Source organism: Megalobrama amblycephala, linkage group LG10 (assembly GCF_018812025.1).
Source record: "Megalobrama amblycephala isolate DHTTF-2021 linkage group LG10, ASM1881202v1, whole genome shotgun sequence".
Taxonomy (NCBI): Eukaryota; Metazoa; Chordata; class Actinopteri; order Cypriniformes; family Xenocyprididae; genus Megalobrama; species Megalobrama amblycephala.
Window position 1 is genome coordinate 10,919,605 of NC_063053.1, and position 13,006 is coordinate 10,932,610.

General features: G+C 36.7%; 1 protein-coding gene across 4 annotated transcripts in view; it reads right to left on the bottom strand.

Annotated features, from left to right (window-relative positions):
* The window catches only part of LOC125276727 (MAM domain-containing glycosylphosphatidylinositol anchor protein 1), a 205,336-nt gene that overhangs the window by 86,987 nt on the left and 105,343 nt on the right, over positions 1-13,006 (bottom strand). For all 4 annotated transcript variants that reach the window (XM_048204536.1, XM_048204535.1, XM_048204533.1 and 1 more), the window contains exons 5-6: positions 8,012-8,208; positions 6,640-6,772 (exon numbers count right to left, since the gene is read on the bottom strand). In XM_048204536.1, the coding sequence (XP_048060493.1) occupies positions 6,640-6,772; positions 8,012-8,208 (330 nt within the window). The remainder of the gene's footprint in view (positions 1-6,639; positions 6,773-8,011; positions 8,209-13,006) is intronic.

A 13,006-nucleotide genomic window follows, 5' to 3' on the forward strand; every position in this document is an offset into this window, starting at 1 on the left:
ACGATGAAATAAACATATAATTAAATGCAAAATACTTATGTATTAACAAAAGTATATGCACTTTTTTATCTTTTCCAGGCTGATTTACATACATAAGGTTAAAAATCCCAGGTTTTTACATTTCAGTGAGTGATAAAGTTGATTAAATTGCCTTTGATTTGAATTATTATGACATATGATACATTCTTTATACTAGAGAATCATGTACACACAGACTCTGTTTGAGTCTCCTCAGATTTCTATTAAATCAACAAGCCAGTTGAAGCTGTGCAGTGATCTTACCACAGCTGAGGTGAGGCAAAGCATTTGTTAATCATAACACGGAATCCCATGCTAGTACTTGCACTATTGCTGCACTATAGAGTATGCATAATTTGTAGAGTTTGCAAACATTCTATATGTACAGAATAGTAATGGTCTACTACTGTACATTTGCCAAAACATGGAGTATACAACAGAGGATAGTATGTAGTAAGGCTGCACGATACAAAAAATAACATTGAACTTAAACGCGATTATTGCTTAAATGCGATTCTTAGTGCCATTATGAAATCTCAAAGGTTGTGATTATTTTTTTAACCACAGTTTGTCAATGAAGTATGGCTCCAAATGCTAATCAATATGAAAGAACTGCGAGTTTGAATCACTTATAATGTACATTTGAAAAAGCAACACGTCAAACATATTTCCAGACATGATTTATATATTTATATGATATATATGATTATTATGATTATATGATTTATATTTCCATTTATTAGCATCTTGTCCAACAAAAGACAACATTTAATAAATGTTTTTGCTCCAAACTCACTTCATAACGACAGTTGAGCATCCTTCTGTGAGATGATGTGGCTTCTTACACAGAATAAGGCAGTTGTGTGTTTATTAGTCATGTTTAATCAATCAAAGCATTTAAATCTTCTGTTTCCGTGTTATCTGCATGTTAAGCCTCTTCTGTGGCAGGGCATGCTTTGAGTTTCTGCACAAGAGCACCCTCTGCCTTTCAGATGGAGAAGCATTTACTACTGATCACAGAGCCGCACAGCTCTGACAAGCTGCACATTAAATAATCGCAGCCTTTGCCAAATCGCATGCGCTTTTATTGCGATAAATCGTGCAGCCCTAGTATGTAGAATCTGATATCTAACAATACTTGACTTTCTATTTCCAGTGTGATGAGTAAACTGGCCTTGTGGGGGCCACCAGAGTATCGCCGTATTGGGTAGCTGGTGGTCGGGGAGGCATAAGACGTGTCAGACGAAAACGGCGTTCGGTGACGGTCGCAGAGAGGGGCCGTGTACCATCACGACAGTATACTTCCATGTTCATAACATGGTCATGGTAAGTGATCTTGAGGATGCATTGAAGACATCGGGGATGGAAAACGTGCAACTATCGAGTGATGGCTTCCATCATCTTCCAGGTTACGCACCCATAGGTCACCATCGGCACAATCGATAGAGTGGCAGCCGACAAAGTTGATGACGAGGAGGAATAGCATTGGTGAGAACACGCAACCTAGTCGTACGCCAGTTTCGATCGTGAAGAAATCTGTTACCCCTTCTTCCATCTGTATGCAGCAACAAGAGCCTTTGTACAAGTTGAGAAAGATGTCAATGAATTGGGATGGGATTCCGTAAGCCCGGGCTTCCACAGCCTTTCTCGGTGCACCGAGTCAAAGGCCTTGACAAAGTCAATAAAGTTCAGTGAGAGTCGTTGTTGATATTCTAGCTATTGTTCCACCACTTGTCGTAGAACAAAGATCTGCTCGAAACAGGATTGTCCGCTTCGGAAGCCCGCTTGTTGCTCCAAATTGTGATGGCTAGATGACTGGGTCAGAGCATCTCAAACTGCACCTCTTGTGCAGCTCTTGGGTGTTCCCGGTCTTCAGTGCTCAGTATCTATCAAAAGTGGTCTAAGGAAGGTGCTCAGTATCTATCAAAAGTGGTCCATTGGTGAACCGGCGACAGGGTCATGCTCAAGAAGTTAATGCTGGTTCTGACAGAAAGGTGTTGCAGGTGTCGCATCGCAGTTTGTTGCATATAGGGCTGCATAGCCGCAGACCAGTCAGGGTGCCCATGCTGACCCCTGTCCACCGCCGAAACCACCAACAGTGGGCATCAGAACTGGACCACGGAGCAATGGAAGAAGGTGGCCTGGTTTGATTAATCATGTTTTCTTTTACATCACGTGGATGGCCGGGTGCGTGTGCATTGCTTACCTGGGGAACACATGGCACCAGGATGCACTATGGGAAGAAGGCAAGCCAGCGGAAGCAGTGTGATGCTCTGGGCAATGTTCTGCTGGGAAACCTTGGGTCCTGCCATCCATGTGGATGTTACTTTGACACGTACCACTTACCTAAGCATTGTTGCAGACCATGTACAGTACACCCTTTCATGGAAACGGTATTCCCTGGTGGCTGTGGCCTCTTTCAGAAGGATAATGTGCCCTGCCACAAAGTAAAAATGGTTCAGGAATGGTTTGAGGAGCACAACAACGAGTTTGAGGTGTTGAATTAGCCTCCAAATTCCCCAGATCTCAAGCCAATCGAGCATCTGTGGGATGTGCTAAACAAACAAGTCTGATCCATGGAGGCCCCACCTCGCAACTTACAGGACTTAAAGGATCTGCTGCTAACATCTTGGTGCCAGATACCACAGCACACCTTCAGGGGGCTATTTTGGCAGCAAAAGGGGGACCAACACAATATTAGGGAAGTGGTCATAATGTTATGCCTGATCGGTGTATATAAATAAAATTTAAAATAACTGTTTTCTATTTAAATATATTATAAAATGTAATTTATTCCTGTGCTGCAAAGTTGAATTTCAGTGAACTTAAGTGTCACATGATCCTTAAGAATTCATTCTAATATTCTGATTTGCTGCTCAAGAAATATTTCTTATTATTATCAATGTTAAAAACTGTTGTGCTGCTTAATAGTTTTGTGTAAACAGTGATATAATTTTAATTAAAAAAAAAAAAAAAAAAAAAAACTGCATTTAAGAATATTTTTTTAACATAAATGTGTTTAATGTCACTTTTTAATGCATCCTTGCTAAATAAAACTAATTTCATTTAAAAAGAAAAATCTTGAAACTCCAAAATTTTGAACAGTACTGTATAAAAGTATAAAGCTGTATAAAAATTATGAAAAAGGTCAAAGGTAATCAGCAATGATGGTTTAGATACATCTTCACACCCTCAATGGTTAAAAATGGCTCTTGAAGATCTATCCACCATAGTGAACAGCAGCATCAGAGTGTTAAAGGAGGTCTTTCTCTCTGAGTTAAGCTCTTGACCTTCACACAAGCGGACGGTGACCAGCAAGGTTTGGAGTTACATGTCACAATCGACCTGTAATTTAAAGCAGCGCATCGAATCCTCGGCCCAGACGCAGTCTCCTTCACTCTACCCTCCAAAGAGACTAACTTCTCAAACTTCAGCACAGCATCCTACATGCATTTCTCCCCTCCAATTTCATCTCGCCCCCTCCCTGCTCGTCAGTTCAGAGGAAAGAAAATGAAAATCAACAGAAAAACAAATCAGTGTTTTGTTCTTTCGGCAGTGAGCTGCGTGTTCGCGAGCCGCGCGCTCCTGCCACGCGTAAAACAAATTCCAATTTGCAGCAGTGTGTTGTTTCTCCACAGGGCAGGACACCGATGGGGCGCCGCAGTGTGTGTGTGCGAGGTACATACTTCTGATATTGTCACTCCAGACTCACTCATCTCTATTGACTATTTCACAGCTGCCTTTCTAGTGGAGAGAGCAGAAAGAGGAGTATCACCAGTCTTTCAAACTCATCACAAGAGAGAGAGAACGAGAAACGAGGGAAATAAAGACACACACAGAGAGGGGGGGAACTTTTGGGCTACTTTTAGATTTTCTCGGCAAGCTTTGAACTCGTTTCTCGAGCATGAATTCTTAATGCTGCTAATTTGAACACGAACAAACATGTTTTTTACATGACTAATTCATAAAGGGTTTCTCTGGGTATTGTAGTCACATTTTTGTTGTTCTAGCAGAGATTCCTCTTTTATTTGCCAGTCACAGGCGTATTTTCGCTTTTGCGCTGAATTCGATTCATTAAAGATTACACAAACAATTTTTGACGATGAAGAAAATGTTAGTTAACAAGTAAGGAGCTTTCATAAGCCTTCAGAGTGAAATATCATCTCCTGAAGTTTTTCACTCTATACAACCTTATGAAAGCATGCGATTAAAAAAACAAAAAACAAAAAAAACAGATAGGAGAGACCGGGGCTAGCTGACACAAAGACTTACACTACTGTTGACTTTTTTTTTTTAAAGAAATTAATACTTTTATTTAAAAAGGATGCATTAAATTGTTCAAAAGTGACAGAAAAGTGACACAAAAAGTCTATTTCAAATAAATGTTGTTCTTTTGAGCTTTCTGCTGTAGTAGAAATAAAATTCCAAAGGTTCCAAAAACTGTTTACAACATTGGTAATATTCAGAAATGTCTCTTGAGCACAAAATCAGCATATTAGAATGATTTCTGAATCATTTCTGATCATGTGACACTAAAAATTCAGCTTTGCCATCTCAGGAATAAATTATAATGTTTTTATAATATATTTTAAAATATATAGCCTACTAATTGTAAAAAAACAAAACAAAACAAAAAAACAGTTATTTTAAAATGTAGTAATATTTCACAATATTACATTTTACTGTATATTTTAGAATTTAAAAATGATTTCATCTTTATTTTTTCATAAATAATTTTGTTTTACAATTAAAAAGCTTATTTACATTTTAAATACTGATTTTGTTTTATATTCCTTTTTTTTCTAATCAGAATCAACAGAAGGTTCCAGTTGTGGCAACTTACCATATCAACATGCCTCATTATTGGAATATAATAACATAAACCATTCACTGGAGCAGACAGCCTCGGTCTACAATTTATGTTTTTTTTATTTATTTAGCCCTATTTATATCAAAATGGTTTATTTTGCATCTTTTTTCAAATTTTAATTCAAAGAAAATGACAGGGAGAAGAGGGGGAATGAGATCAGGATATGTTGTGAATTCACATCCCCCATATAGGCAGCAGAGATCACCAGTATGCTAACCACTGGCCAAAGCTCTGACAAATCTATTCTAAAAAAATAATAATAATAATAATAATATACAGTACAGTCGAAAAGTTTGGAACCACTAAGATTTTTAATGTTTTTAAAAGAAGTTTCGTCTGCTCACCAAGGCTACATTTATTTAATTAAAAATACAGTAAAAAACAGTAATATTGTGAAATATTATTACAATTTAAAGTAACTGTGTACTATTTAAATATATTTGACAAAGTAATTTATTCCTGTGATGCAAAGCTGAATTTTCAGCATCGTTACTCCAGTCTTCAGTGTCACATGATCCTTCAGAAATCATTCTAATATGCTGATTTGCTGCTCAATAAACATTTATGATTATTTTCAATGTTGAAAACAGTTGTGTACTTTTTTTTCAGGATTCCTTGATGAATAGAAAGTTCAAAAGAACAGCATTTATCTGAAATACAAAGCTTCTGTAGCATTATACACTACTGTTCAAAAGTTTGGGGTCAGTAAGAATTTTTATTTTTATTTTTTTGAAAAGAAGTTAAAGAAATGAATACTTTTATTCAGCAAGGATGCATTAAATCAATCAAAAGTGGCAGTAAAGACATTTATAATGTTACAAAAGATTAGATTTCAGATAAATTTCTATTCATCAAATAATCCTGAAAAAAAATATTGTACACAAATATTTTGTACAATTGTACACATTAAATGTTTCTTGAGCAGCAAATTGACATATTAGAATGATTTCTGAAGGATCATGTGACACTGAAGACTGGAGTAATGATGCTGAAAATTCAGCTTTGCATCACAGGAATAAATTACTTTGTGAAATATATTCAAATAGAAAACAGTTATTTTAAATTGTAATAATATTTCACAATATTACTGTTTTTTACTGTATTTTTAATTAAATAAATGTAGCCTTGGTGAGCAGACGAAACTTCTTTTAAAAACATTAAAAATCTTAGTGGTTCCAAACTTTTGGACTGTACTGTATATATATATATTAGGTGACATCCCGTCACCTAATTTCTCAGTACAGGACAGCACAATGATAGTGACATCTGCCTTCAAAACAGAGACAGACCTGAGACACAAACCAGTGCAGCAGAGACCAACATGATCAAAGACACACATGTGACTGTTCCTGTGTTGTTCAGAGCTCAACATCTCCACAACTCTGACAGATAGTGAACGAGAGAACGCAGAAGAGAAAGAGATAAAAAGAGAGAAAAGTGAAGATGTAATCAAAGAAAGGTGGATTAAACCTGACAGGTCAACATATAACCAGAGGGAAAAGGAGCATTCGAGAAGAAAAAAGAACTGAAGGAGAAAAGACAGTTTCCCCGAATCCGCTAACGGCAACAACAAACTCCATTCGCAATTCATTTTATTCCTGTAATAAAATGAGCAAAATCAAATTAAAGCAGGACTTTCACAAAAGCTTCACAAAATCAAGAGGCACACAAAGCTCACTACAGCTGCTGTATGAAGAGGCAAAGAGAGTGAACGTGAGTGTGTGAGCGTTTGAGAGTGGAAGAGAACTCACTGGTGCTGTTGGTAAGGCGAAAGGTGACAGAGCTGTCCGGAATATCGCACACGTTCCGTACAGACACCTGACAGGTGTAATTAGCAAAGTCCTGTGGACGGAGGTTTTTCAGTTTCAGCACCTTTGTCTCACCCTGCAAATGCACACAAACATTCACATTGTAAACATATATCACATAAAAATGTATTCTTCTAGACAGGGCATGCATTTAAACATAACGAAAACAAACAAAGTTTGCTGGTCATCCTCTGGAATTTTACTGTTGAAATTCATATTTCAAATATGAAATCATATTTTCCCACCTGGGCCATCACAGAGTTAAAAAAGGAGTAACACAACACAAGTGTAAATGATGAAATACTGAAAAACAGATAATGGTTGCAATACAAAGTGGTTGACTTTAACTTAAAGAGACTTTGATGATGAAATTTCTTCAAATATAATTTCAGAAAGATTAAATCATTACATTTAAATTACATAAAGCATTGCAAAAGATGCATAGGTAGTTATAGCATGATATTTTAATTTCAATAAATGCAAAATTCTCTATTACCCATTCAAATATAATAAGGGATGAACTGGAACTGGCAAATTGGCTGATATATTTAAAAAAGACAATCATTCCAAAATTTATTTTCATTATGCTCTAAAAAAGGTTAAATCTATCAAATAATGTGACTAAGTTCAGTATCCTGTTAATTATGTCAGTAGTAATTCACGTGGACATGAATGGGATACAAAAGGTACAGTTCCGTTTCCTGAGAATGACCCATAATTTCTATGCAATGTCAGAGGCTTTGTGTGCGTGATAAAGAGAGAATGAATTCAGGAATTTTAAATTCCTCTAATTCTTTTGACTGAGTCCATCAGGAGAATGAATAATCCTTATTATTATTAGCAAAGCCATCAATCTCCTTCCATCCCACCTTACTCAAACGGCTCTTTAATAATAAGCACTCAGATTATGAATTCATCACTGATGGATCACTGATTTATTGAGTACGTTTCTCTGTGATTGAGCAGGTCTCCTGCAGTTATCCGCTGTTCAAATGATTTTAAACTCTAATTAAACTATTTTGTTTTAGGGACAAAATTGTTTCCAAAAGTTAGCCAAACCTTTTGGGACACCCAGGGATGTCCTAAACGAAATGAAATGAAATAAAGTCAATGTAGTCTCGTCTCTAATTAAACAGAAAGCCAACAGTCCCCACAATGAAAAATGGCTTAATAAATCTACTAAATAAAGTCTTAATGAAAATATAAACTTGCAAAAAGGCTTTTGTAAGGTTTAGGTGCAGGGCTAAGGCCTAGAAAATATCATTAGCTCACTATAAAACAATAAAAGTCATGAGAGAAAACAAATGTGTTGTACCTGCGTGTACAGAGGCTCGTAGATGTCGACGCCGTTGTCTTTGCTCTGTTCGATTGGTTTATTTCCCCGTTTCCAGATAAAGCGGGCGGGAGGGTTGGAGTTTACCGTACATCGTAAAAACACTGTTTTCTCCTGATAGTAGTTCCCTCGTACATCACCCACCGTCTGGTGCACCGTGAGCACAGGCTTATCCAGATCTGAAGCACAGAAAGAGAATTCACTTACATTGGGAAAACATAATCTCTTTAATGGAGTAATCTGAGAGGTAAATGCTCCCTGAACCTGAAATTATCAATGTCTTGATCTTGTGGTCTCAGACAAGACCACTATTTCCACTGTACTGAAGGTGGCAATTACCTCAACCACAGGTCAGTACACTTCACCATTACAGAGATTTCATCAGTTTCAATGGATTTGAATGGCTCTTTAGCCATTTTATAAAGAGTCTCACTGTTTGAATGATTGATGCAATAAATGTTCTCTAATGGACTTCTTAAAAATGGTTTTGGACTGACAGGTTTTGGTCTGTGCAGGGGCGGATCTACCGGGGTGACACGGGGTAGCAACTGCCACCCTAAGAAAAAGCATTGCCACCCCATATTTATCCCAGTATAAAATATGAACTAATTATTTTTGGTGCGACAAAAACACACAGCAAAACCAGTGTAGCCTAGTGCAATTGTTTTTCCATTTGTTTGTGAATCGGAAAATTAGTTCAGGTACGGATAGTATGGGACTGCGGTATTATTTTCCATAACCCTTCTCGCCATTTATTTTGACCTGTGTCTACTATTTGTGGCGCGCTGATTCACTTTCATCATAGATATATTTGCCATCCGACTAAATAAAATGCAATAAGAATACCCCCCCCCCCCCCCAAAAAATAAATCATAGAAAATAATAGAAGAGTTAGGTAACAATCTAATCTCAACTTGACTGACATATTTGAAAGACAAAATGTATGTTGGCTTGACAGGGTCTTTTCTTAAAATATAAATAATTTGAAGTTCAAGATAGATAAATAGATTGATTTAGTACAGATTACTGAATGCTTGCTTGCTTTGGTGTTGCCACCCCTTGCAGTCCTCTTGCCACCCTATAAATAATTTTCTAGATCCACCCCTGGGTCTGGGTCTTATAAGAAACACTGTGGCTTCAGAAGACTTGGTATATATAGCATGCATGGCAGTTGAAATACTTTTATTTAGCCCCTTTTGGACTTTGATACTAAATATCACCATTTACATTCATTGAATGTTAAAGCTCAGATCAGAAACTCTAGCATCTCCTTGTGTTTCACAGAAAAATGGAAATAATGTAGATTAGAATGGCATGAGGCAGTGGCGAGGCCAGAAATCTTCAAGTGGGTGGACCTTGGCGAAATAGGGTGGACCTCTATTTTTTTGTCTAATATATATATATATATATATATATATATATATATATATATATATATATATATATATATATATATGGGGGGGGGGGTTATTATTATATATATTTTTTTAATATTATTTATTTTATTTATTTTTTGCAGCAAATAATTCACAGAAATTTTAAGCAAAAAGATTTAAGTTTGCTTGTTTATTTACTCATTTAATAATTCACTTAATTTTATTATCATGGGAGACGTGGACGATATGTGAAACAGTGTCTATTATTTTGCGAGCAACTGGTGATAATGAAAAATACCATGTCGCAATATTGAAAATATTTCCATTTTAAACCATGAAGGCGAGCCAGTTGATATCACACAAACTTTGCGTGAGAGTTATGCGGGTGAAGGAGTAGTCTCAAACTCCAGTCAATTATTCACTACAGAAATTGAAAGTAAAAACTGACTGAGCTTTTGGCATCCGACGCTGCAATAACGGCGCATATTCTCTTTGAGACATTGAGAGATTAATCTAATTTATTTTCTTAATATTTCTCTTGTGGCCCATATAATGAGAAAAAAAGTCTTTTTCATGAATCGAGAAGTATTCCGTGTTAAACAAGTTGTTCTTTAAATGAGGAGTAAGCTATCTAACTAATATTTTATTGTACTCGCAGCGCGTCAGTTATGTGGTGATGCGCTATGATATCGCGGGGCAAATGAATTGCAATATTAATTTAATAATAAAAGTAGCATGATAATAAGAAAAATAATTGAATAGCCATGCATGCCCATCCACTATATGCCACTGTGAATGAATAAACGGCGTTCGGGCACGGCATCAAATCGATTAACTCTTTTATCCAAATCCACATGCATGGACCGTTCAGTGTTCAGTACTGCAATGTCCGAGTCTCTCCTATCTCATGGTTTCTCACTGTGTTTTTAGTCGGCTCAAGCAAGAAATGACAGCTGCTGTCGCAACTGTATTTTTAATAATAAATGTTTCAAATTATGTATAGACATTCACAACAGATGACTATTTCCAGACCAAAGTAGTGTCTGAAAATAAAACGAAATATTCTGGCACCTTTGATTGGGTGGGCCAGCTATCAATCTGGGTGGGCCAGTGCCGCCCTGGCCCTTCTGTAGCCTCGCCACTGGCATGAGGATTACTAAATGATAACAAAATGTTCATTTCTGGGTGAACAATCCTATGAATGAACACACACATGCTACTTAAATATGTCTAAACAAGATACACACACATAAACACACAACTCACGGAGAGAGGTGAAGGTTAAATCTATGTGACTGTGTAACACATTCTGACCTCCGACCTCTCCCTGCTCAGTGATTCCCCCTGAATAAACAGGATCTGTCTAATAGACTCGCTCACACACAGTTGCTCACACATGAATGGCTTTGTTTTATCTTCTGAAACAAATCTAAGCACAACGTCTGAGTAAATTCAACAGCAATAAGAAGTCCCAAATGAAAACATCATCATATCTGTCAGAGAGAGACTGACTGAAAAATGTGCTGATCCATAGGGAATTCCACGGAGATTAATCCGGTGAGCGCACCAACCCACATCACAATGACCATGTCAAATTATCACTCAATTCTATTAGACGGTCTAATCTGATGACCACAGGCCAGAGGACAAAATCATGAATGACACACTGACTCAACCCAATATACCAATGAGCGGAACCATTGATTTTCTACGCAGTGTGACTCTGCGTATGTGTGTTTTACAAAGGTCTATGGAAGCAGATTGTGCATGTATGTTTCTCAAAGCTCAGCATCTAGTATGTAATACTACTGTTCAAATGTTTGGGGTCAGTAGGCTTTTGTTGTTGTTTTTTCAGAAAGTAATACTTTTGCTGCATTAAATTGTTCAAATGTTGTTCTTTTTCTTTCGTCAGGAGCAAATTCTTTTTAAAGAAATTTCTTTTTTAAATTTCTTTTTAAAATTAAGTAACATCATGAATAATTGAAATGATATTAATGTGCTTTTTATATGGCCATTAAGCTTCCTAAAGATGGTGTCATTAGATGAGTCACTAGAAGAATATTCCTTAAAGCAATAGTTCACCCAATAAGAACTCAAAAAATATCTCTAGGAAAAAGCTTCTGTATGGCATTTTATATCAAATATTAAAATGATTTTTGGAAAAATAAATATTGAATATATGTTTAATATTGAATATAACTTGAAAACCTCAAAACAATGCTTCTACTGATTGAGGGGGAAAAAACACACATTTAAGCCATTTCAAATACAAATTCATCAAAATACATAAAGAAAATTGCCAAAAGGCTGATACCCTAGTAGACCAAACTCTAAACCTCCAACACCAACATACACCCTTCTGCATTCAGAAAAGTGCAAACAGAGGCAGACATTGTGTTTGATCCCACCAGCATCTCGTGAATTATTTAGCACTCTTCATATTGCCTGAAATGGAGCATCACATGAGTGTGAGCAGCACACTTGGATATAATGAGCACATATGAACAGCTCAGAATGCCTGCATAGATCTTTTTTTACAGGTTTCCATCTCGTTTTTCTGTTTAGATCACTTACAAATCAATGTCAACATTTGCTGTTCTCACACACGCACAAACGCAGTGTCTATATGGACAGAGTCGGCTTGGAATCATGTGTAAGCGAATGTGTCCTTTATTCTGTAATGCATGCTTTTGCATAGTAACATTACTGCTAGGACTGCAGGATTATTTGCATAATGTGCGAGAGCACAGCATAAAACCTGTGATCTTATAAACATGAGCTGTCTCTCCACCTGGTTGGACTGAGGGCACGGACCCACAATGCACCTACTCTCTACCCACAGGAACATCTCTGTATCTCTTTCATAATTCAGCTCACTCCCTATGAATATGTGTGAGAGGACAGATATATGTAAACGGCTTTGTGTCAATGACTTTCATGCAAGCGTTAAATGTACAAAATATTAAGAACGCACAGATAAAGACAATCATTTGATTTGTTTAACATCTTCTGCCACCGAAAAATTCACATACTTCCATTAGTGGTATTTCATAGTCCAAACCCTATTTATTAGTCAAGAAATGGAAGTATGTGAATTTTTTGGGTGACTTTTTGAGTATTCAAAAATGTTGAGCAGATGCCAATGTGACCAGGTTGACACCTACCGGTACCGGCGAATTAAAGACATTCTGATTTCTTGGATATCACATTAACGGGAAAGATTTGTGGCTGACATAAGCCTATATGACGTAAATAATATAGTAAAGCTCGAGGCAACAGACATCTGATTTCCTCTGTCAATATGCGATGATACAGTATCTAACAGCTGACATCCTCAGGGGTTACTCTAGAGGTCGCAAAGGTGAGGGTCAAAGGTCAATATTCATATGAGTACGTCAATATTCTCTTCACTTAACTTGTTGTACAATTTTATGGGTGAATCCTGTCAGGAACAGGTCATATTTCACCACTTAAAAAAGAAAGAAATAAGCCATTTTGCTGAAGAAAATAAATGCTATTTCAGGACCATTAATATTGACACAATTTAATCTCAATCATTTGTTAACAATAGCTTAAAATGCAGTAAAAATAATTTAAAAAC